Here is a 27,704-nt window from a genome sequence, read left to right as displayed (position 1 = left end):
TGATTTTACCAGCCCTTTTGCCCACTCTGGATGAGTACAGTTCTTGGAGAGTGGGGAGGGTTGTACGAATGATTCGCTCAGCAGTCCAGACTACTCTCCGTAGTCTTCTGAGGTCAGATTTGGTAGCTGAGCTGAACCAGACAGTTATTGAAGTACAGAGGATGGATTCAATGATGGCGGAGTAGAATTGTTTCAGCAGCTCCTGTGGCAGGTTGAACTTCCTCAGCTGGCGAAGAAAGTACAACCTCTGCTGGGCCTTTCTGTTTCATGCAATGTATTTATTTATTCTTTGCTTTGTCATTATGGTGTATGAAGTGTAGATTGTAGCTGTAGATACTTTCGCAAGCCACTGTAACAATACCAGACAATGGTAAATATAATAATAAGAATGTATCGCAGAGACTGATAAGAATCAAGTATTTCAGGTGTATACAGGGTACATTTTATGTATGAATTTACTGGGTTGAGTAAGATGAGCCTTTAATAATACATTAAAGCTTATTTGTTCTAGAATAGAGAGCTTCTCTCGTACATATACAACCCAAGCATGTCTTAAAGTGTCCCAGCTGTTGCCATGGTAGCTTATGCTAATTTCTTTTTACGTAATTATCCAAAAATGGAATATTCATGAAACTTTTATTTTAAAATCCCTAATGTCAATTATTACAAGACATTTTGAAATTTGTGATACATCAAAGTGGCTGCTGGTCTCTCAATGCATTTCAAAATCAGTAAGTGACCCACAATCACTATGGCAACAGCAGCCCTGATCCGTCCCCAAAAGAGGACATACAGTACAGTGCTGCATGCTAAAGGACAGTCACCAATCATTCTTAATGCCCTCTTTTGCTAACACACACACACAATCCTTACAAAACACTGATGTCCCTAAACACACTCCCTTTAAACAGTATCACTCTGAAACAAACATACAATAACAAAACATTCCCCACAAATAAAGAAATATATACATCCCAATAGCAGCAAGTGACCTACATACATACATACAGTCAACTAGTGGAGTAGGACTATAATAAAACATTTTTTTTTTTTTAAATGCTGCCATGCATTTTAGTGTTCTCTGTGTGATATTGCAAAATAATTTGTTTTTTCTTTCTGTGTAAATTGCTTTTTGTGTCCACCTTAAGAGTTGGAACTACTAAAACAAGACGATTTTATTGTATTTTGTATATTTTACACAAATGCATATTTTATTATAAGAGCCCTGCGTATGCCCAGTGTGATTGACTACTGGCTGAAGGCACTATTACTGAACGTCAGAAATGAAAGTGCATGTTCCTGATTTGGAATTTATGTAAATGCAGAACTGGTTCATCTCTGGATGTATTATTCATCCTAAATGTACTGTAACTGAAAAAAGGCTATAGTCTTGACTATCAGTGTCTGCAGCCCAAGCTTCATCCATTTACACTGTTTATATCAGGTCTTAACACAGACCCTTCAACACCATCTGAGCTCACTTCTTAGCCAATCAATCTGAAGAACTAAGGTCCAACACGCAGTATGAGACTGACACTGTCACGATTGAGTTCATTTATAGCTGAGACAGAGAGCTGAAGATGGCAACTCAACAGAACTTGAAAAAGCACAATGACTGGACGCAAGCAGATTTTGAGGAGACCAATATTAGGTGTATACAAAATTTTTAAGCTTAGTACCTGCATATTGATGCACTGCAGCTCATACTAAACCTATTATGATGTTTGCAAAATTAGCATAAACGTGGTTTAGTTTTGAGGATTTATGTATAAACAAGTTTATTATGTATTAGCCGTTATATAAAAGCAAGTATTGCAGGGTTTTTGCAAGTTTTATGAAGGTACATAAAAAACTGTGGGCAGGTCTAACGGACCTGTACGGGAGAGTAAGACGACCCCGCCCTACCATGAGTCATAGGGGCTCACCATGGGCAAGTGACAGTACCCCTCTATGCCTCCCAACTATGGGTCAAATAGTAGATGTCAACTCGGCAGCAGGAGTTGGCAGCTGTTGTAGGGCATTGGAACGTTTCTGGGTTGATCTACCACAGCCTCCTCGGTGGGCAGATGATCCTTTGCAGGACAATGGTCAGCGAGTATCAGGCCAAGTTAGTAGGCTACTGCGTGGCAATCCTGCTTTGATCTTGACTGTCGTGCTTTGCACTCCGTCTGATCTAGTGGTGCAGGACCCAGAGGAAGGCGGCTGTCCTGGGCAAACATCCATCTTCTGCACCCCGGCACTCGGTGCTATAGCATGCATGGAAAGTAATATACATATTCAGCGACTGGCAAATCGGGAGCCCTTGCACTCAAGGGCTGTCGTTGCTCGGCAGGACACGCGTGTAAGGCAGGCGCGGTCAGGTCGACATTCTGCGACTGCCTCTTCTTCTTTGACATTGGAACATCAGAAGTCTTGGAGTGCACTCCGATCTCAACAGTGCTCCTCGGAAATCAGCCGTCATTGACCGCCTCAGAGTGGATATTGTTGCTATAAGCGAGACTTGGCTGCTTCGGTACGTGAGAGGAACTACACCCTTTTCTGGTGTGGTTACCCAGACGACCATCATCCAATGCATGGAGTCGGCTTTGCTGTGCGAAACACCCTGGTGTCCACAGTCTCTCAACCAACTGCATGCTCTCCACGTCTAATGTCCCTGCGGATGTCACACTCAGCTGGCTTTCTCACTCTCCTCTCTGCCTATGCACCCACTCTTGACGCATCTCCTGAGGACAAGGATGCCTTTTATGCCCACGTTAGCGAGGTCATTCACTTCATCCCGGCTGGGGACGATGTCATTGCCTGGAGGCCGGTCTTGGGTAATTTTGGGTTTGGTAGCATCAATGACAACGGCCAACGTCTCCTTGAGTTGTGCGCTGCTCTTGACCTATATTTACCGTGTTCCTTTTCATCTAGACCTATTAGATCCAAGGTTACCTGGATGCACCCCCGGTCCAAACATTGGCACCAACTTGATCACATTATTGTCAGGAGGCGCCAACTCAACACTGTCAAGAGGTACAGGAGCATGCACTCTGCGGACTGTGACACCGACCACGCCCTTGTCCGCTGCATTTTAAAACTCACCCCAAAGAAGATTCACAGTGCCACTCCAAAGCTAAACACTGAGCTGATGCGGAAACATGAATACGTTGCAAGATTCTGTGCGCGTATGGAGGGCCTTCAATTCAGAGTTGATGACACTCCTGAAAACATCTGGGCCAAGCTAAGAGGTTCCATGAATGAGGCTGCATCTGAGGTCTTCGGCCTTTGTAGAAGGAAACAGCCGGATTGGTTCCTTGCAAGCTCTGCTACTCTGCTCCCGGCCTTTGCTGACAAGCGTGCTGCCCGTCTCAGTGTTTTCCAAGATAGAAACGACTCCACCATCTCTCACTATCGTAAGGCCAGGAATGACGTTAAGCGTATCACACGCCAGGCCCACGAGCAGCACTGGCAGGACCTTAGTGGGAGGGTAGAACGGTGTGCAAGTACTGGGGACATACGTGACATCAATGAGGCACTGGGTCCTACAAAGAGCTGATAAAATGTAAAAACTGTAACTTGAATGCAATGTAAGTCGCTTTGGATAAAAGCGTCTGCTAAATGCGTAAATGCAAATGTACAGTGAAAAAAACAGCACCTTTGCGAGCCACTGATGGCACCATCGTCAACGACCTTCCAGGCCAGCTTGGTAGATGGGTTGAGCATTACAGCTTGCTGTATGGCACTCCTGTGGACGCCGATTTGAACGCTGTTTCTGCTGCTGTACCACAACTACCTGTCTTTAACGAGCTGGATGCGGAGATCTCAACAATGGAAATTGAGCGTGCGATTGCCAGGCAGCGATGAAATTCCAGCGGAGCTGCTGAAGTGTGGCGGGGCAGTGTTGGTCAGGCGGCTTCACTGCTTGTTTTGATGCTGTTGGCAGAATAAATGCATCCCTAGCGAACTCAAAGATGCCAACATCATCACTCTTTATAAAAACAAGGGTGACAGGCAGGACTGCAACAACTATCGAGGCATCTCGCTCCTTAGCCTTCCAGGAAAATGCCTTGCCCGTGCAATCCTCCCTAGACTGCAGCGTGTTGCTGACCAGGTTCTGCCAGAGAGTCAGTGTGGCTTCCGTGCTGGTCGCTCGACCTTGGACATGATTTTCTCGGTACGCCAGCTTCAGGAAAAGTGTGTGGAACAGCAACGCCCATTGTACATGGTGTTTGTCGATCTGACTAAGGCTTTCGATTATGTGAGTCACTCTGGTCTCTTCCACGTTCTGCAGCGACTCTGTTGTCCGGCAACTCTTTCGGCAATACTCCAAGGTTTCCATGATGGGATGCGGGCAACCGTACAGTTCAACGGTGCCTGCTCAAACGAGTTTGATGTCTGCTGGGGAGTAAAGCAGGGTGCGTTTTCAGATCCAGGTGGGGTTCTGCTGCACACCAGGTGTGATGGCAACTTCTTCAGCCTGGCTCGTCTGAGGGCCAGAACCAGGGTGAAGCGCGTCCTTGTCCGCGAGTTGCTCTACGCAGACTATGCTGCCTTCGTGGCTCACACTGAACAAGAAATTCAGGAGATGTGCAATTATTTTGCCGCTGCCTGCACAGAGTTCGGACTCACCATAAGCCTCAGTAAGACAGTGGTGATGGCTCAGAACGTTCCTGCTCCCCCTCATGTCACCATCAACGGCACAGTGCTGTCGGTTGTCGAGAAATTTGTCTATCTCGGCTCAACTCTGACAGCAAACAACAGCCTTGATGCTGAACTGAATACCAGGATCAGTCGTGCCTCAACAACCTTTGGGCGACTTCAGTCTCGTGTCTGGAACAACAGCCACCTTTCTCTCAAAGTAAAGGTACGCGTATATGAATCCTGTGTGCTCTCTGTTCTACTATATTGAAGCGAAACGTGGCCTACATACCGGCAGGAGGAGTACAAGCTTAATGCTTTTCACTTCCGTCGTCTACGACAGATCTACTACAGATACTACAGATCTTACTAACAGCAGTGACATGTAAACCGCGATCCGGAGGAGACGTCTTAGATGGATCGGCCATGTGCGTCGTATGCCGGATGAACGTATCCCAAAGTCCATCTTCCATGAGGAGTTAGCTGTTGGACACCACCCTCGTGGCCGACACAAGCTCCGCTTTAAGGATGTCGTCAAGCGGGACATGAATGTCTTTAACATCAACCCTGACCGATGGCATCACATTGCGGAAGACAGGGCAGCTTGGTGGTTTGTCATGCCAAGCTTACATCAGCTTTTGCACAGAAAGACGGCATGTTAGACACTGTTTAGATCGGCGCTTGCGCTGCGAAAGGTCTTGATGATGATGATGATGAAGGTACATGTAAGACGTTTTAAAGACATTGTTAGGACAAGTACAAAATGTGAGGAATAAATTAAAGGGAATCAATATATTCTCTTGACATAAATCTCTAGGGAACAGACAATGATTCGTACTAGCAAGACTTCAAAGTTTAAAAATACTTAAAACTGATCTCTATTAATTTTTATTTAACTTTGGAAATTTGCTTAAGGCTTGAAAAGCTCTTTCCCCAAACATTAGAATATGGACATAACGGTCACACTTTAGAATAGGTAACACTTTTTAACTACGACTTTTCCCTCAATAAATTCCTAATTTGCTGCTTATTAGTAGTTAGTAATGCAGTTGTTAAGTTTAGGTATTGGGTAGGATTAGGGATGTAGAATAAGGTCATGTAGAATAAGGCATTAATATGTGCTTAATTAGCACTAATACATGACTAATATTCTAGTAATATGCATGCTAATAAGCAACTAATAGATGTAACCGTAAAATAAAGTGTTACTGAAATAACTTTTACTGTACCTTCAAATCACACTGCAAAAAAACCAAAAAACAAACAATTCAGTCAAATAATTTTTTTTGTCTTGTTTTACAGTGTAAATGTCTAAAGATTCTTAAATCATAATACATTTAAACGAGAAGCAAAATTCTAAAATAAGTTTTTAGTGAAACTGAACAAAATTAAGTATTTATGATTAAAACTTGACGAAATATCTGCCAATGAAATTAGAAAAATACAACTGATTGAAAGATATTTTTAAACAAACTCACCTCACTCAATAAAAAAAAAAAAAGAATTCGAATAAACAACCAGATTTTTGTGTGTTTAGATAATTGTATTGGAAAACAAAAATACTGAGTGCATGCAACATTTAATTCAACATTCAATTTAAGACATTCTACTCTGACCTTTTTACAGCCTTAATTTCTGGAAAGACGAATTATTACCTTTTAAGACCTTTTTAAGACCACAGAAACACTGTATTGTGAATACAGTCTGGTCATGTCTAACAACGCTCTCCAGCCATCACTATATTCAAAATATAGCACACCTCTCATACCTAATTGCTAAAATTAAGCATTTTATTCCTTTGTAAGAATACCCTCACTGATCGCTGCAAGAGTCTTTAATTTCATTATTTTAATCTGCATCAACTGCCTACAACTGACTCCTTTAAGCTTCCCAAACTATTCCTGTCATAAAATCCTCACACAAAGAAAGTCTGTCCATTAATAAATGACAGTAGACCTGAGAGGGAAAAGAGAAATGAACAGTCAGCGCAGAACAAAAGATATAAAGAATGAGCTGGAATAATGGAGAGATTTGCAGTGTAATGGCTCATTTTTACAGTAGTATTTATTCAATCTCTGGATCCATTCATTTGTGTAGACAAACTCAATCGTACTATATTGTAATCATAAAAATCCCATACTTGCGTTTGCGTTATTTAGTGAGCAAAAAAAAAAGGTCTTGAAGGTTCTTGAAGGCGAGTGCACAATGCATTTGAAATGCTGAATATTGGCATTATAAAGGAAATGTACAGATCCATCTCTTCATTCATTCATCTGAAATAATATATTTGTGTGTGTTTATAAACATTTTTTAATTTTGAATGGCTCTTAATTATATATACTGTTTTTGAAAGAAGACACCACCAAAAAACAGTAAAACAGTAATATTAAAAATACAATAAAACAGTAATAATCTGAAATAGTATTACAATCTAAAAGAATGGCTTTCTATTTGAATATATTTAAAATTGTAATTTAATCCTGTGATGCAAAGCTGAATATTCAGCTTCATTACTCCAGTCTTCAGTGTCACACGATTTACAGAAATTATACTAATATGCTGATTTGCTCAAGAATATTTTTTTTTTATCAGTGTTAAAAAAATTTTTTTAAACAGCCAATGGAGAAAGCTGGTTTTGCTGTTACACTACAAAATATCCAAGAAGCAGGGGCTGACTCAACCCCCCCCCCAAAAATTCAATTCCAAGCCTTCACATTTCGAAGATCATGAGACACATTGATTCAAACTTTCAGCTGTTTTGAAAGACATACGATAACATTACAGATATGGTACAGATTCCTTTAGAAACCTCTAACGTCATTTCATTGTATATAATCTTTGAATCGGATGGAGCGTGATTCGGTGCAGTCAGACAATAAAGCCCTGCAGCAGAGAAAGTGAAGGAAATGGTAAACAGATCAAAAGAAACGACAGGAAGGCAGAAAAATGAAGGATGAAGAAAATTCCTTCTGGGGCTCTGTAATCTCTTTAGGGTGCCTCTAAAACCGCTTCAACCCTCTTCTGCAACATGGTGAACTGCCACGATTGGCTAGCCGAGCTTATGAGAGCTAATGTGATTGTGGCCTAGTGATATCTAACATTACTTTGTGTGCATGTTGGGAGAGATAGAGATTGAAAAAAAAAAGAGGTTGAGTGTGGAGGATTTATGACTGCTAATATAATCACAAGTACTGTTTTCTAGTTGTAGGCCATTTTCTGTAAGCCTAAGAGGAATCAAATACAGCAAAAGCCTCTACCCACTATTATCTAGAAAGATAAGTGAGATCCAAAAGCAAACAGGCAGACTTTCTAGTCACTACATTAATCTTTATTTGACCAAAATCCTATTCTCACTCTTCGAGTTGCACTAGTTAAAAATACCCTAACACAGCGAGCCTGTTCAAATCAACCACTTATCACACACACGGTTTGAGTGACAGGGGTTGTGTCTATCGAGAGAACCTGTCTCTGTCTGCTTCAGTGCTCGTCTCTGTGGCAATGCAAGAGGGAGAGACCCAGCGTGACACTCACTCTAGTTTCAAATGCCATGGCAAACTAAGAACAGATAAGGCACACAATAGAGAGATATCGCCAGTCTCATCGGTGCAACCAGCAAACCTCTATGAAGAAACACACGCTTTGACAGATGGACAATTTTCCCGGCATGGGAGACCTTGTGACCTACTTTTGGGTCTCAAAAGACAATTAGCATGAAATAAATGTTGACATACATGGCAGTACAATAGTAAGGGGACACTGGAACACTTTATGCTGCTCATGTTTCATTTGCATGGTTTTGTGTATATGCATATATATAAAAAAACAAAAAACAGTGGTACCCTTTGCTATCTACATACAAAAAGAATTGTTGAAAATACAGTGACCCTAAAAAGAATATGGATACTTAAGCAATACTTTAGCATTAGACAACAAAATATAACACTAAGCTAAATTTTCCAAAAATTATATGTACAAACAGAACGCTACCTTAATATACATGTTATTAAAAAAAAAAACTTTAATATTAAACTTTAATAAGAAATTAATCATTTATATTGCCTAACATTAAAATTTGCAATCAGAAATATTTCCATATTGAATCTCCAAATTAATGTATGTTTAATACCTTGATATCTTTAATATATATACTCACTGGTCACTTTATTAGGTAGACCTTGTTTGTACCGGGTTGGACCCCCTTTTGCCTTCAGAACTGCCTTAATTCTTCGTGGCATAGATTCAACAAGGTGTTGGAAACATTCCTCAGAGATTTTGGTCCATATTGACATGATAGCATCACGCAGTTGCTGCAGATTTGTCGGCTGCACATCCATGATGCGAATCTCCCGTTCCACCACATCCCAAAGGTGCTCTATTGGATTGAGATCTGGTGACTGTGGAGGTCATTTGAGTAAAGTGACCTCATTGTCATGTTCAAGAAACCAGTCTGAGATGATTTGAGCTTTGTGACATGGTGCATTATCCTGCTGGAAGTAGCCATCAGAAGATGGGTACACTGTAGTCATAAAGGGATGGACATGGCCAGCAACAATACTCAGGTAGTCTGTGGCGTTTAAACAATGCTAAATTGGTACTAAGGGGCCCAAAGTGTGCCAAGAAAATATCCCCCACACCATTACACCACCACCACCAGCCTGAACAGTTGAGACAAGGCAGGATGGATCCATGCTTTCATGTTCTTTACGCCAAATTCTGACCCTACCATCTAAATGTCACAGCAGAAATCGAGACTCATCAGACCAGGCAACGTTTTTCCAATCTTCTATTGTCCAATTTTGGTGAGCCTGTGCGAATTGTAGCCTCCGTTTCCTGTTCTTAGCTGACAGGAGCAGCACCCGGTGTGGTCTTCTGCTGCTGTAGCCCATCTGCTTCAGGGTTCGATGTGTTGTGCGTTCAGAGATGGTATTCTGCATACCTTGGTTGTAACGAGTGGTTATTTGAGTTACTGTTGCCTTTCTATCATCTCTAACCAGTCTACCCATTCTCCTCTGATCTCTGACATCAACAAGGCATTTTCGTCCACACAACTGTAGATTTATATATAATATCCCATCCAAAATAAGTTTGTTTACATAATATATGTATATATAAATACACACACATGCATGTATATATTTCAGAAAAATTTTATGTTTAAATATTAAATAGATTTACATATAAATAATGTAATACATAATTATTTAAATTATATAAATGTATTTACATGTGTAAATACATGTACATATTTTCAAAATATATACTGTATGTTTGTGTATTTATATATACATAATAAATATGCACAGTACACACATGTAAACAAAAACATTTTGGATGCAATTAATTGTTTGACAGCACTAATACTGTCACACATATATGTATGAAAAACCTGTTTTGAGAAATATTTTGCTTGAAAAGTGTTTGTAATATTAATATTGCCTTTCTCTTAGTTTCTGATATTACGTTAAATACATAAATTATGCAACATTTTCTTATGCAAATTTTGCATTAATAATGCATTATACATAAAGGCATTTTAAGGAAAGTGTTACCAAAGAAATCTATAAAATGTAAAATCTTAAAGACAATGACATCAATCCAACAAATTAATAATCTCACACGGTTCACCACCGAATAGAAACGTTTGGATTTTTAATCAAAGACAATGCAAGCTTCTCTCTCCTCAGAGACCATATGTGTTTTTGCAGTGTCATTGTTTGGTCTAAAACTTCTCAAATATTCATTATTTATCTATTTACAGCTCCTCATTAGCATATATAGCCTTTTCCACTCCAAAGTTATGAATTATATAATGACCTATCATGAAAAACAAAAACGTTCATAAATAACCAATGAGAGGCCACCTTATTCAACTCCAGATGATAAATGATAAAATTAATTTAAAAAATGTGATGGAAGAAAGAGGAAATGGGTATCAAAGTAGTAAAGGGGATTCGGGAATTTAAAGGCCAAAGATGCTTGACCCAATAAATTGTTAAACAAATGATATTAAATAAAGAAGCAAAAAAGTAAGAGAAAGTGTGAAAACAACCGAGGCTAAAAGTGACACAGAGCAGTGCCAGCTTGAGAGTGTGTGCAAGTAGCTGTTTTTCTGAATTGGTTTTGCCAGCCAAAGACTGAGTTTGCATATAACCGGAACAGCTAACAGCAGGGACATTGCATCTGCAATGTATTCTCTGGCATGAGAAGAAAGCAGAGATACTGGCAAAGGCCTCTGCGCACTACCTGAAACCACGGATGCAGGATGAGGGTAACGTTCTTTGCTAATTGCTTTGGCACAGTGGCACTTTGCATTGCTAGTGCGACAGATTTGAGACAAAATTCATCTGAATCATATCAGATCAAATTTAATGTGCGCAGGATATGAAACTGTGGCATTTAAATAAAGACAGTAGAAAGAAAGGAGGGGAAAAAAGTAATAATTGATGCCAGCTAAAACGGCCAGGGAATTTAAATACTCCCACATCCACTAGGATTTGGTGCCAAATTGTACAAAGCAAACGTTTAAAAGACATACAACTTGCATTTGAGCTTCTAGGCAACTATTGTGGTTTCAATGGGGATATTAGCTTATCCTCAATTCAATGAGGAATTGATAACAATAATCACTAGGTTATTTGAGTTGTTTGAAGTAGAACACAATACTAGCAGCTTCTATCGGAATCATTATTCACTTGAACACAGAGAATGCTTTGAAGTCCGTTAGATCTCAATACAAACAATAGACTGGAAAGTTTAATACGTCTTTATTTTTGTTTGTAAAAAGAGGACTGCACATTTTAAGGTTTCTTTTGCAAATGTGTTAATCTGGTTCTTAAACACAGTGTGGGTTTACAGCATTAAAAAAAGTAAAAGAAAAATACACAGTAATCACTATACTACTCAAATGCTGCCATATAAAATTGTCATGCTTTGATGACCTTCAACTATGAAACGTTTAATCCGTTCTGTAGATGTCAGTGTCTTGCTGTGTGAGTGTGTGTGTGTGTGAGAGAGAGTGTTCCCTGAACACTGTGTGGTCGAGCAATGACAGGTAAATCAGGTGACAGTCTGGCGGCTGAACAGCTCGATGGTGACCGCGCTGAGGAACACTGGGATGCTCTTCTGATGGAAGAGATGCAGATCTACCAGTCCAGTTAGAGTGCGGGAAAAATCTGTCTCCAACAGCTGCATGCTGCCGCTGCCCACTGAACCAGTAGACTAGAGAGAGAGAGAGAGAGAGAGAGAGAGAGAGAGAGAGAGAGAGGGAGAGAGAGAGGGCGAGAGAGAGGGCGAGAGAGAGGGCGAGAGAGAGAGCGCGAGAGAGAGAGAGAGAGAGAGAGAGAGAGAGAGAGAGAGAGCGAGCGAGAGAGAGAGCGAGAGAGAGAGAGAGAGAGCGAGAGAGAGAGAGAGCGAGAGAGAGAGGGACAGGGACAGAGAGAGAGAGCGAGAGAGAGAGCGCGAGAGAGAGAGCGAGAGAGAGAGAGAGCGAGCGAGAGAGAGAGCGAGAGAGAGAGAGAGAGAGCGAGAGAGAGAGAGAGCGAGAGAGAGAGGGACAGGGACAGAGAGAGAGAGCGAGAGAGAGAGCGCGAGAGAGAGAGCGAGAGAGAGAGCGAGCGAGCGAGCGAGAGAGAGAGAGAGAGAGAGAGAGAGAGAGCGAGAGAGAGAGCGAGAGAGAGAGAGAGAGGGACAGGGACAGAGAGAGAGAGAGAGAGAGAGGAGAGAGAGAGAGAGAGAGAGAGAGAGAGAGAGAGAGAGAGACAGGGGAGAGAGGTGTCAGTTTAAACATTTGCAACATGACTCAGACTACAAACAAATCAAAGTAGCAAGCACCAAACAAAACAACTTCAACTGCAAAGGTAGAGTAACAAACAAAAAAGTTAAACTAACAAAAAAAATGTACAAGTTTAAGTCAAACAAAACATCACAAACAGTTGAACAAACTACTACCGGTGGCTAACTAAGTCACTTCTTAACTAGCTAACAGCCAATGGCTCATCATTAAAATTCACTAAACTAACTAGTCATTTGGGTTTATATCTAGCTGTGAGTAATAATAATCTCTGTGTCACTAAAACTAACTAACAAACTAAACATTCAAGTCAAACAACATTTATAGGTTTATGTCAAGCTGTGAGTAATACGTTCTGAGCAAGCGATAGACAAATCAACAAACTGCTACTCTATAACTGTTAAAAATTACCAGTCATTAACTAACTACTTAGTTTAACTACTGCTGAGTAAGCAGAAGACACAAACCAACAAACTGCTGCTACATAACTAGTTAAAAAACTAACAAACTACTAACAGGAACTAAATAACAAAAGTTAGTAAAACGAAATAACTCAAGCTCTGAGTAAGTGATGAACACAAACCAGTTAACTAGCTGATACTCCATAGTTAAATCAGGAACTAAGTAACAGAACTAACTAACATTCACCAAGTCAACTTTCAGGTAATGATAAGCTCTGACTAAGAAATAGACAAACCAACAAACTACTTTATGACTGTTTAAAAAAAACTAATAGTCTCTAACTAACAACTAACAGGAACTAAGTAACAGAAGTTAGTAAAACTAACTATTCACCAAATCACACATTGTTTGGGTTTATGTCAAGCTGTAAGTAATAAGAACTTAGATAGAAATAGAAACAAACCAACTAATAGCTACTCCTAACTAGTTTAAAAAAAACAGTCACAGCATTCCCCAATTCAAACATTGTTTAGTTTTTGTAAAGCTGCAAATGAAAATCTTTAAGTAAGCAGTAGACAATAAAATGTTTCCCTGTGTATACTAGCTAACTAACTAATAGTCTCTCCTAAACGGCTTGCATGGAGTAAAAAAAAATCACTCAAACACCGTTTGAGTTTTATTTGTCAGACACAGAGTCATATTATCCTTTATAATATGAAGCCAAACGCACAACAAAACGCTGTTTCTCTGTATACATACATCCCTCAAAAACTTCAAAGAAAAAAAGCAGTGAGTCTGATTAATTGCTTACCCAGAGTAGAACCAAAAGGGAGCAAACACAAAATGAGGGCATCAATGCACAATGGTGCTTTCCATGTCAAATCTTTTTAAGTCTGACCTCCATAAGGAGAAGTTAGCATCAAATATATTTTACATTTAGAGGGCTTGAGAAAAGAGGCCTCTCAGTAAAGACGTATTCTTTTTCGCAGTTTTCTGTGATTTATGAAGCACCGTAATAGCATTCCTGCCTCATAACACCAAAGCACCCCTCGACACCAGACCTTCTAATACCTGTGCCAGCAAACCAGGCGCATATGAAAATGCCTCTCCTTTGTCTCCAACTTGGTTTTGTTTTCTATTTTCCCATATCACATTTTAATAAAAGGTCAGTCTGTGTTTTTTTTTTCACTCTGTTTTTGAGAGGGAGTTATTCAGATTGTGACCTTATCAATGTGTTTTTGTATTGCCACCACCAAAAAAGGGTGTTATGAACAATACTTGCCCTTTTGGCTAACAACAAGTGTGTGTTGATGTTAAAACCTTCCCTGAAGTCCACATGAGAAAAGAAAAAAAGACAGAAAAACTATTATAAAATGAGAAGAAACATGATTGACTTGGGGTACAGTTGGGCAAACAGACAATGGTAGAAGCTTTCAAATTAGTATCGTTTCTATTGCTGCTTCTTCATCTTTCCATTCTGCACAGACACCCAGTTATTTTGGCGTCCCCAACACTGTCAAGCTAAGATCCGTCAAACTCACGTAACTTCATGTATTGGCATCTCCTGCTGAGCTTTCTTTCTAGAAGATCAACTCCATCCATCTCGTTTCCTCACTCCTAAGAGTTTGTAAAATGGAGCGTTTGGACAGAAGGGGTGTGAAGTGAATAATTACACCATTTTGCATTTGACCCAAACAGCTGTTTTCTCTCCAAGGATGTGAAAAGGAATGCATATTAACAGTTTATGCTGTATTGTAGAGAAACAAGGGGCGAAAAAGACAGACAGTGAGGGAAAAAGAAAAATATGCTTGCCTAGACTTTGCTCAAGATGGATTTCTGTACATGGAGTGACACCTGTAATGACTCAGCCTTCAGAAGCTTCCAGGGACTTACACTGTAACAGCCTATATATCTCCTGACAAATCCAGAGAGAATCACGCACACTACAAACCGCCACCAGCACAAATACCAAATAAATACACAGCCAAGAAAGTAAAAACGGCTGGTCTCAGGAGGAGATTTCACAATATACATTCTGTCTGAAGTCATCAATCCACACACACACACACTGAAGTAGTTTTCTACACCACTCGTACTACAGTAGAACAAAAAAATATACACATTACATTACGATTCAAAAGTTTGGCATCAGTAATACGTACTGTCAAAAGTGACAGTAAAGACATTTGTATATGTTACAGAAGAGTAATATTTCAAATAATGGTGATCTTTCTACTCAGAGAACCCTGAGGGTTTTCCACAAAAATATTAAAGGGGTCATCGGATGCTCATTTCACACAAGATGATATGATTCTTTAGGGTCTTAATGAAAAGTCCATAACGTACTTTGGTTAAAATTTCTCAATAGTAGTGTAAAAAAACACCTTCTTTACCATGTCAAAATCAGCTCTGTCTTCAGCACGCTGTTCTAGTCCATGTAGCTTAGTTTAAATGCTAGTGAGCTCTGCTGACTCCGCCCCTCTCTTTTGTGGAGTGACGAGCAGACCATAGATATGTGTAGATTCCCTATTCGACTGCTCCAGATACGTTGACGTGTCAGCCATCTTGCAGATGGGGGGGGGGGGGTTGTTTGCCCCCGTTAAAACATAACTGTGGTTTATCACACCTGAGTTCAGTTTCTCTAGCCACATCCAGGCCTGATTACTGCCACACCTGTTCGCAATCAAGAAATCACTCAAATAGGACGTGCCTGTCAAACTGAAGTAGACCAAAAGATCCTCAAAAGCTACACATCATGTTGAGATCCAAAGAAATTCAGGAACAAATGAGAAAGAAAGTAATTGAGATCTATCAGTCTGGAAAAGGTTATAAAGCCATTTCTAAAGCTTTGGGACTCCAGCGAACCACAGTGAGAGCCATTATCCACAAATGGCGAAAACATGGAACAGTGGTGAACCTTCACAGGAGTGGCTGGCCAACCAAAATTACCCCAAGAGCGCAGCGACGACTCATCCAAGAGGATGACCCCAAAAAGACCCCACAACAACATCTAAAGAACTGCAGGCCTCACTTGCCTCAGTTAAGGTCAGTGTTCATGACTCCACCATAAGAAAGAGACTGGGCAAAAATGGCCTGCATGGCAGAGCTCCAAGACGAAAACCGCTGCTGAGCAAAAAGAACATAAAGGCTCGCCTCAGTTTTGCTAGAAAACATCTTGATGATCCCCAAGACATTTGGGAAAATACTCTGTGGACTGACGAGACAAAAGTTGAACTTTTTGGAAGGTGTGTGTCCCATTACATCTGGCGTAAAAGTAACACAGCGTTTGAGAAAAAGAACATCATACCAACAGTAAAATATGGTGGCGGTAGTGTGATGGTCTGGGGCTGTTTTGCTGCTTCAGGACCTGGAAGACTTGCTGTGATAAATGGAACCATGAATTCAGCTGTCTACCAAAAAATCCTGAAGGACAATGTCCGGCCATCTGTTCGTGACCTCAAGCTGAAGCGAACATGGGTTCTCTGCAGCAGGACAATGATCCAAAACACACCAGCAAATCCACCTCTGAATGGCTGAAGAAAAACAAAATGAAGACTGTGGAGTGGCCTAGTCAAAGTCCTGACCTGAATCCTATTGAGATGCTGTGGCATGACCTTAAAAAGCCGGTTCATGCTCGAAAACCCTCCAATGTGGCTGATTTACAACAATTCTGCCAAGATGAGTGGGCCAAAATTCCTCCACAGCGCTGTAACAGACTCATTGCAAGTTATCGCAAACGCTTGATTGCAGTTGTTGCTGCTGAGGGTGGCCCAACCAGTTATTAGTTTTAGGGGGCAAGCACTTTTTCACACAGGGCCATGTGGGTTTGGATTTTGTTTTCCTTTCATAATATAAAAAACTTCATTCAAAAACTGCATGTTGTGTTTACTTGTCTTATCTTTGATTAATATTTAAATTTGTTTGATGATCTGAAACATTAAAGTGTGACAAACATGCAAAAAAATAAAAAATCAGGAAGGGGACCAACACTTTTTCACACCACTGAATATAAACCGGCTGAAATGTTTTGAAATCACCTGTACCCTACCTGATCGTAAAAATCCAATGTTTCACTCTGCCTGTGTCAATTTGAGTCTTGTTCAAGATTTAAATCCCTGCCCCCAAAATTCTGTTGGAGAAATTATGGAAAGTGAAACTTAAATCTATAGAGGTGGTTGGATTTATTCAAGCACGTTAAAATATTTATTTGAAGCTTCTTTAATTTCAGATTCTTATTTATAGCATTATTTAATAGGCTGTATATTAACGTATTGGGAGAAAATCTGTAGTTTTATGTGAAATCAAACATTTGAGCACCCCCACATAGCCAAAAAGGCATGATCATAACATGAATATTCGACTGTGAGATTGGGAGTCCAATCAAGCACCTCCTATCGAAGCGTCGACTATTCGGGGGCACCCCTAGTTTTTTACCAATGTAGTAAAATTCACATTCAGACTATTTCAATAAAATGGTCAAGACTGAAGAACTCACTTTAACATTTGACTCACAATCATACTGATCAGGTGTTTATATGACAATGTGAAGTTATACAATATTTAGTTGTTACTGCATTGTAATTTAAAATAAAAAAAAACAGAACTTAATTTTTAAATATAATTTTTTTTTTGTTTTAATTCATTTCATTTGTTGCTTATTTATAGTTAGTAAGATAGTTGTTAAATTTAGGTAATGAGTAGGATTAGGGATGTAGAATATGGTCATGCAGAATATACTTTATAAATACTAATAAACAGCCAGTATGTTAATAATAGGCATGCTAATAAGCAGCTAGTTAACAGTAAGAACTGGTCCGAATACTAAAGTATTACCAAAAAATAGTACAGGTAAGTTGGAAGAACTTAAAAACGCACACAAACACTCAAAAGTTCAGAAAGAAAACACTGAAAAACAAAGTTTGCATCGAGCCCAGAAAGCACATACACAAACAAATTTATGATCCAGTTGAATCTTTGAGTCGTCTGTTGGTGCGAGAGCACCCCGCCGAGCTTAAAAAGAGGAAACGGGAAGCTGTCATTGCGTCGAATGTGAGGCGGAGGTGTGTGAAGAGCAGTAATTGGCTGTTAAATTAGCTTTATCTACTGATTAGGCAGATGTATAATTAGCCAACTGCTCCTTGCTAACGGCATATCGTGCTTTAACACATCCATGACATGACATACAGCACATGCACTGCAGATAAAAAGCTACATTAGCTACTAAATTGCACACTAAACTTGGCATATTTAGACTAGGAAACAAACATTTTAGAAGTACAAAGTGAGCACAACAAAGTATTATGACATTATGTGACATGCCACAATGTATGTCACTGTATTAAATACTAATAAAGAAAGATAAAACTAGTAAGCCTAAGAAAATTATGCTAGGTGCCACATTTGTAACATTTTGATGTATTAGTTGTAATGATACAATTGCTACTGTAATGAAAGTTTTGATATAATACATGTAATAATATCTGAATATTTTCAAAAGTACTTATGAACTGGACTACTTATCTCCATTTTTTCCCCAGAAAGAGATTCACAAGAAAAAGGCTGCTGTTTTGATGAATGTAAGGCAGTTTGTTAGAAAAACAACAGATGTGTTTAAAGGGGAAAAGCTCCATTTATGATGTCACTGACAACAGATGCAATAGATCTAGTGAGTTTCTGAAAATATGACACATTTTTCTCCATTTCACAGATGCGGCTTTGATAGTGAAGTTCTTGGTGTCCATGAAGACATGCAGACTGTTGATTTTAAGCTAATTAAGTTACAAAATTGTAATTAATTTTTTTAGTACTTGCAAGCCCAAAATCAAACTGAACTTGACAAACAAATATATCTTTAAATGTATGGAAAATGTAGGTTTAACCATAACTACAAACAAAATTGGTCCCAAACCAGCTACATTAATTAAAAAAAAAAATTATAATATATATAATATATATAAAAAATATATATATATTTTTTTGCCTATTTTATTTATTTAATAATATAGTATATAGTAATATTACTATTTAAGAGTATTTAGACATTTCTCCTATTTGGGTTACAGGAAATTAGAATCTCACAAATCTCAAAATTATTATCTAAATAAAACGTAGCCATAAAATAATAATAAAAAAAAAAACATGCTAACAGTATATAAAAATGTGAATACTATTTTCCTTGGACTTATGCCATGAATTTGAAATGTGGAAAAAACATGGATAAAAGGTTCATTGGCATTCTTGTTAGGGCAACATTTCTGCCGTATCTAGAGCGAGTGCTTTATGATCTCCTAACTGAGCGAACGTCAGCCAAGGGACTGCAGGAAGGACCGCCTCTCCAACTGGAGGAGAGAAGATGTAATTGAATAATCAGAAATATGCAAATGAAAAACAAAAAGGCTTCAATTTAAATGCAGATTTTGACATTTTAGCTTGGATGAAAAAAAAAAAAAAAAAAAAAAAAAAGGACAGCAGGATGAATGGCGGAGTAAATTTCAAGACCATCATCAAGGGCTTACTTTAGTATGTGTATTAAGTTGCATATGAGAGACGGCCTGTTTTTAGTCACGATAACTTCTGCCTTTCTGCCCATACACAAACGCTTTATAATTATTAGGTCCTGGACTAAAGATAAAAAAAAAACAAAAAAAAACCACTGATTCTCCTTTGAAAAACTTACCATCTCAGTATACATATTGGTCTATTTACGGTTTCTGTTATATGCTTAATAGAGCATATAGAAATGAGAGTTACAGTACTGCAAACACAAGACTTCACCCACCATCTGTGAGAAACAACACAAGAACAAAGTAAAAACACAGAGAAGAACATCTGTGGATTAGACAGAGAGACAACGAGAGAAGAACAGATAATGGTTTCCTCACCAGTAAAACTAAAGTTTTTTCAAATTAATTTATACTTTGTAATTTAACATGAACACTAAATAGCTGGCTGAAATGTCTGAACATAGTGACTGGATTTGAACTACGTGATAAACATAAGCATGTATCTCTTCCTGTATATCTGTCCCACAGAAATGAATTATTAAAATAGTGGAGCATTAAAGTGGATTTTCACATGATTGATGACAAAAATAAGCTGGAAAAAAAAAAAATCAAAAAAAAAAATCACAAGTTTGAACTGAAGGAGAGATTCAAGCCATATACATGTGCCAGAACATTACTTTTTTTTTTTTTTTGGTGAGTCAATAAGAAACAACCAAACATGATAAAAACACTTAGTGACCGGATACAGGGTATCTGAAGGATTTTTAAAATCAAATTTAAGACTTTTTAAGACCTACACAAATAATATTAATACCATATAAGCAGGTGATATGTATGGTTATCATATTAAACCTTGACTAAAGACTGTACAAAGCATGATTTACAGTTCAGATACAGGGTTTCTATATTCTTAATTTTTTTTCCTCTTCTCTTGTGAGATTTAAATACTTTTTTAATTTGCATCTCTCTGTCACAACAGTTGTGAAACATTCTCTTGCCTGAGTGTATCCTCAGTCTAAGCAAATTAAAATGCATCAGTACAAAGAGCTTGCTGTCCTTCCAAACCGTCTTTCTTTCCCCATGATACCCCACCACACACAAACAACTTCTGCTGTCATGACAGGCTAACATAACGGCTGACATATGCTTTATGAATGGAGAGTGAACTAGAAGGAATAAAAGCGCGTCGGTCTGGGAAAGAATGTCAAACGGAATAGAACTCAAACTCTGTCAGGAAACTCTCCACTCGACAGCTGTGTTGGACAGAGATGATGCCTGCTAGTTTAGGCATTCGATATTCAATGGACTCTGCAGTCTCTAGGGATCAAATCAAACCCCCATCCACTCAGAACATTTCATGTTCTCACTAGAACACAAGAGAGAGCTCACGCATGCACATGCTGTATGTTTAGCTGAATCTATAAACATGTTCCGCATGGATTACTCTTGACCAGATATTCTGAGATATTACAGACAGTCAAATCGTTGTTAAGGCCTGAAATCACACTTTTATTTTTTTCTTTTATTAAAAAAGAAGAATATGAAAATGAGAAGGTTAACAGATCAAATTTACTTTAAAATCCCAAACGGCACATTTTCTATTCAGTGTTCCCACCTTTTGACCAATGAATTTCCATAAAGATTTTGTACCTTGTACAGATATTCTTGAAGAGCAAATAGATGAAAGACTTTATAGCTGAGCATACCCCCCCCCCCCCCCCCAAAAAAAATAATAATAATAAAATAAATAAAATCTATGTAGCTGCTATTTTTGTAAAATTTTAGGAATATGTATGGTGGCATGCAGATGACCTCAAAGGCTAATATACATGGTGCAAAAGTTCCATAACTTTATGATTTCATGGGGTTTTTAAGTTGACATATTTCACATGTGTGACATCAAGAGCTAAGGAAAGCAATAAATATAATAATCACTGGCGTGTTAGAAGTAGTTCAAGGCACCACAGTGGATCCATGAAATTATTTCAGAGTTCAAGCTGTGAATGCAAATGTTATTGGTCAATACAGGATAGAAAGTGGTTCAGTCTGAGAAAGAGAAACTCGGCCAAAACACAGTAGTGAACCTGATTAAACAGTCCACAACAGTGTATTGACTGTGGCTGAGCAGGCAGGAGGAGACTGAGATTCACTTCAAATCAACTGCACAGACAGGGTCCAAAATTAACTTTGCCACACCTGCTAATGGTGGGTGACTTGATAACATTTACCAGCCGTTATTACTTCCTACCTGCCATAAAAATGTAGTTTGCACCTTTTTTTTTTTTTTTTTTAAGTAAATAATAATAAAAAGTGTCTACATGCTGTGTGTATCTTTCTCTCCCTTTTTTGTGGCTTAATACAAAGAAATTCCACACTTTACTACATGGAGATGAAAATCTTACACTAAAAAATGCTGGGTTACTTTTTTTTTAACCCAAATGCTGGGTTCAGCCTGCTGGGTCTTTTTATCAGGTTATTTTTTTATATTTTTACCCAGGTGCTGGGTCATTTTAACACTGGGTTATTTTTTTCTACCCAATTGCTGGGTTGACCCTGTCTCAGATGAAACTTCTCAACAACGCAGCTGCTGTGAGCATGGGCTTTTTAAGACCACAGGAGAGAGCGGTTCTCAGCGCCGCTGCCGCCGATTTGGTGGGCTCTTTCCAGGAAATAAAGGTTTGTATTCATTTAATTTCATTTATAAAGTCTATAATATTATTTTACGCAATGCAACATAAGGACGAAATGTCAGCGGCTATCGTCGTTTGGCGCTGGAAACGCCTTTGCCTTGCATAACATAAATGGATTTTATTTGTTATAATACTGAGTGTAATTTAATTTGATGTTAAAATATGTTCTCTAATTTCAGTACGGTTTGTTTTTGGGCAGGTTTTGGAGTCAGTCACGCCATCTCTCAGCTACGAGTGAAACGCGAGGCCGCGGTCTAAAGTTCATAGTTCCTCCGCGAACAGCAGCCCTTCACTGGCTCAGATTTCTGCGACACATCGGCACGAGAATTAGCACCATTTCAGTAAAAAGCGATTACAGAGAACTGTTGAATACACTTAAATTAAAATGCTACTTCTAAATATGCTTGTTAAACGAGTTTAAATGCATGGTAATATTGTTAACTATGCTGGGTTCACCCAAATAAATTCAATTTGTCTTGCATTTCATCCATGGGTGTTCTTGCTTAATAATAAATGTTCATCTTTTGATTATTTCAATTAATTAATTTCAAGCCCATTTTAAGCAATATTGTAATTTTTAAACAATAGATGACTTAAATTAAACAACCCAGCATGGTGGGTAAAAAAAGTTTCACCCAACCAGCTGGTTCAAAAAAGCCCAGCATGTGTTTTGTCCAATATTTACCCAGTGCTGGGTTGCAAAATATCCAAGTTGGGTTGTTTTTAACCCAGCAATTTTTGAGAGTGTAAAGAGCCTTCTGACAGAGGTAGGGTTGCAAATTTGATTGCCGGGAATGCTTCAACAAAGGCTAAAAAAACCCCCCAAAAAACAACAACAACGACGAGATGAACAAAAGTTATAGAACATTTGCAATAAAAGTTGCATTAATTGATTTTTGCAGGACACTTGCAAGTTCATCTATATCTATCAAAGCTATTTTTTCTTTGGGAGCTCATCTCCAAAATCTATACACGACTTAAGACCCTCAAAAATAAACTTCAAACTCAAAAGTGCAGCTGCTCATTAGCAAATGATCCAGAGAATGATTTGAAAGAAAATGTATTGACCCTGCAAGTGAACTTTACGCCTTTGATTTTTTTTTAATGTATATTGTCATAAATTAAAGCATGTACTGTTACCAGTTCTCTGACGTTCCCTCACTACATGTGCTCACTTGCAAACATATTCTTGATTTCGCTCTCATTAATAGCTCATCAGTGAGTTTAATCAGCGAGTCCATCAAAAGGTGTAATCATCCCCTGATTGGACGAGAGGAAATGCCAGAACGCTGATCAAAACATGCACAGAGACACCTGCCGTTCCAACGTCGACAATCAAAGCGGCCCTACTGTTACCATGGAGATTATCAAAGCCGGAATCTTCGTCATCCTAACCTTTGAGGTTAAAGCAAGACATTGCACCAGCAAAGGTTAACACAGGGACACATTTAACTGTCAGTGTGTGTAGGCTCAGATGATGACATTTGTGAAGCCATTATAAAGGCTATGTGGATGCTTAACATAATGAATACAGGTCAAAGCTTGAGACACAGCAATCTGCTATGAACTTTAAGTGAATTCTAGTCTTATTTAAATAGAAAACTGTAGATAATTAAGCATCAACCGGTTCATATCAAATATATGCACATAACTTTCTCGTATGCAAATGACTATTACTCATACTTATGAGTAGAGATTTGAACAAATCCATAAATGTAAGTATTAAATTTCAGCATGGACCGCTTTGTGCTATGGACATGAAGGACACATCAAACCATGTTACTTACTGAAAAGTGGTTTTCTGTTGTGCTATTTTAGAAATTATTGGAGACCAATGTGTGGTTGACCAATATGGATTTTCTTTGATGGCTGATAAATAAATGCCTAAATGAAATGGCTTAAATCACACAATTTAAAGACAGCAAATAACACATGAAATGAAAGTGATGTTCATTTTATGGAATATTTACCCAAAGAATTAGAAGAAATTATTTTAATATGAATCAATTTGAAACAAATGTGAACTTGATAAAAAAAAAAAATCTTTGAAATAAACAGATTTGTACTTCACATAGAAATGTCTTTATTCTGTCCTATTAGATCATATTTCACAAAAAGAGAAAGTTAAAAACACAAGTAAAATGGAAGTAAACATTATAACTTGCCAAATAAGTAAATATTTACACACAAAATATTGATATGAGACAAAGCTTCTGCAAAGAAAAACAGTTCAAACAGATTTGAGCCTAGACAAAGTTCAGACAAGATGGACATTTAAGGCATATAGTCATATCACTAATTACACCGCTTTTGACCACAAAAATTAAGGCAAGGGCATAAAATGCTCTCTTACCGATTTAATATTTTGAATCCATTACAGTGTACAAAACAATCATTCTGGCAAGAAGACAAACACTTCAACAATATTAGCTCAGACCTGCTACAGAATTAATATGGTTTATGGTTTATATTATTAATACGTCCTCTGGTATCCTTTTACAGTAAATACAGTTGATAACTGAGGCGCAAGATGATAGCAGCTGCGTTTGGATCAAAGCAGGAAGAATGGGGTGGTGTGATATAAGAGATGTAACAGAAGCGCCGGATGAGTAGTATGTTATTCAGAATCGCTACTGAATTTGGTTAATATTGATACTGGGGAATAACACACTTCGGAATGTTGCGACTGACCAATCAGAATCAAGCATTCTAGAGAGCTGTGTAATAAAACTGGCAACCACCCACAAACAGACCAGAAAACCCTAGCAATGCCCTGGCAACCTGAACACTAGAATCACAGGCAAGCACCACTCACTTTTTCATCAAATAATGCATAAATCAGTGGTTACAGAGAGACATTAATTTTGGCCCCCTACACCTAGCACATTTCATTCCCTGACGTGACTCAAACAGGCAGACAAGGCTTTGAGGAGTTTAAAAAGATGGACTTGATGCCCTGTTCCAATAACACCCACGCAAAAGCATATTTCTGCCATGAATAGAGCGAGAGCTCTCACGACCAATGTGCTCTTATGCTAAACCCTGCAACGAACAAAGAACGTTTTGTCAAAGCAGCACAATGACTATGGTGCGCACTGTGTGCTGGGAATAGAATGTCCACTAAAATTATAAGCACGCTAGACAGGATTGAGCCTTTTCAGCTCCATTCAGTGTATGTTTTCATCCCACTGAGTAGAGACATACAGCACGGCTTAAATATCGCAGATAAAAGGAAATTTAGACTTTTTTCCAATCCGTGCTTTGAAGGTAATTTTTTCATTGGGGACAAAATGTTTGGAGGATGAAATTAATGTAATGTGAAAACAGCAGCTGTATGTTACTAACCAAATGTACCCACCATCAAAGCACAGAGACTCTAATTACAGCAAAGATGAGAGGACACAGAGTATATAATCTTCCTTTGATTGAACGGTCCATGTTATTGCTACACTCATGAAAAATGCAAAAGTAATATAGAACTGGATTTTCACATGTTTAGGGAAAAAGGTTGCTGTAGTGATGACCATGTGTTCTACATGGTTGCTGAGGTGCTGCAATGCAGTTGACAAGGCGTTCCAAACGGTTCCTTTTTTTTTTTTCATTGTTTACAGTTGCTTTAAGATATAAGTTATTTTATATTATATTTAAGGGATAATGTGTGGATATCTGTGCATTTAATTATTTTAATGCACGAAGTGGAGGCCAAGAACTTGCATGGTTGCCTCTGCGAAGTGCATTAAAATCGTTTAATGCACAGCTATCCATGCATTATCCCTTAAATATAATAGAAAATAATAACTTAGAATTAGCACAATATTTGACCGGAAGGGTAAAAATGACGGTTATTTTTGTCAGTTACAGCTCGTTAGTGCTAGCATTCTGCTGGCTTCAAATCAGACACAGATGAAAGATCACATTTACTTGAATGAATTATAGCATTCATTTGAATGAATGAATTATATGAATTATTGATAGATTGATCGAGAGAGAGAGAGAGAAAGACAGTTGTGTGTGTAACCCACGTCTGCACGTCTTAGTATAAATTGAAAATATACAATATTGTACATCAAAGCTAGCAAAAAATTGAACAATAACCAAAAAAACGGTAACTATTTTAAGGTGCCCTTGTTACAGTGTAATTATACATTAAAGTACTGATAGAATTAGGGTTTGGCTTACGGTTACTTGCATGTAATTATGCAAAATTAATTGTTTTTATAATAGTGAGTAAATGTAATGTGTAACAAGTACACCTTAAAATAAAGTGGTACCAAAAAATTTAAACGAAATAAAAAAGAATGGCTGAATAATAAATAAAATAAAATGAATAAAAATAACTTTTTTTAAAAAGCACAAATAGTAAACAACCAAAAAGAGATCATGTAAAGATCTATCCACATGGACAAACAGTCTGAAAAAAAGAGAAAGAATCTAAATTCACCAAATTATTTCTTTAAAACGGTTTCTGACTGTTTTCGAATGTAAACAGGGCTTGGTCTGTGCATATTTCCATCCCGATTCAGACGAGACAACTTTATCACTGGAGAAAGCCTTATTACTGATAGAGGACTCATATTTTAGCCAGAAGTTTCACATATTTTGACGGATAAAACAGTAACAGATGGACTGGAGTGATGTGGATTGTGTTTTTATCAGCTGTTTGGACTCTCATTCTGACGGCACTCATTCACTACAGAGGATCCACTGGTGAACAAGTGATGTAATGCTAAAATTCACCAAATCTGTTCTGATGAAGAAAAACTCATCTACATCTTGGATTGCCTGAAGAACAGTACATTCTGAACTATTCTTTAAATTTGCATTGGCAAGATGTAGACAGCCAGCCTCGAGAGTTGTGTTGATGACATAGCCGATTACTAAAATATTTACCAAATAGAAATGAGTCAAAGAAAAACTAACAAATGCCAACTAAACAATTCAGAAACTAAAATTTAAATATTGTATAAAATTGTAAATTCAAATACCAACCTGAAAACTACAAGAATATAAACAGAGGATTTACACATTGAAGTTTAATTCATTGTAACTATGATCTGCCCTGTGACAGATGGTTTTGGTTCAGCTACACTCAAATTCAAAGTGTGAAAATCAATCAGAAAAATACTTTTCAGGTCCAGTTACTGTTTTTTGCCTTGTAGGCTGGATCAGTTCAGACTTTTGACATCTATGCATAAAATTGGCCACCAAAAACAAGAAAAGAAGAAAAAAAGAACAATGATGTCTATTTTAAAACAACAACAACATTTGGCTAACCAGCCCCTAAACTAGTTTTTACAAGTTTAAACTAGTTAAAGGATTGTGGCATCAGTGTGACACCTTCTTTACTGTCTCATGTATTCTACTTTATTCCTCTTTTAATGGTGACCATTGATTGAGTATTTTCTCTGCCTGGCTCCCTGTTGAGATGAGCTCAGCAGGGAAAGAGGCTGATTGGTTTAGCGTCTGAGAAACTTCTGATTACTACTGGAGCTGAAAACACAGCTGAGGGCAGCAATCACGGCGACCAACCTGGTCTGACAATAACTGAAACCGAGTTAAGAGACGATAAGAGAGAATGGCAACAACTGCAAAACACTGCTAGGCAATGAAGCGGATGCTTCCATAGGTGACGACTATTTTCAGATAAACACTGGAGAGCTAAAATTAAACTGCCAGATACTGTGATTGAGGGTTATGGTT

At 38.3% G+C, this 27,704-nt stretch overlaps 1 protein-coding gene across 1 annotated transcript in view; it reads right to left on the bottom strand.

Annotated features, from left to right (window-relative positions):
* Nucleotides 1-10,253: 10,253 nt before the first annotated feature.
* The window catches only part of LOC306873442 (mitotic spindle assembly checkpoint protein MAD1-like), a 76,014-nt gene continuing 58,563 nt past the window's right edge, over nucleotides 10,254-27,704 (bottom strand). Inside the window, exon 18 of the mRNA XM_079422730.1 lies at nucleotides 10,254-11,838. Within this exon, the coding sequence (XP_079278856.1) occupies nucleotides 11,677-11,838 (162 nt within the window). The 3' untranslated portion in view covers nucleotides 10,254-11,676. The remainder of the gene's footprint in view (nucleotides 11,839-27,704) is intronic.

This window comes from Barbus barbus (assembly GCF_936440315.1).
Source record: "Barbus barbus genome assembly, chromosome: 8".
In the NCBI taxonomy this organism is placed as follows: domain Eukaryota; kingdom Metazoa; phylum Chordata; class Actinopteri; order Cypriniformes; family Cyprinidae; genus Barbus; species Barbus barbus.
Note: the sequence above shows the minus strand (reverse complement) of the source record. Positions and strands in the feature narration are given on the sequence as shown.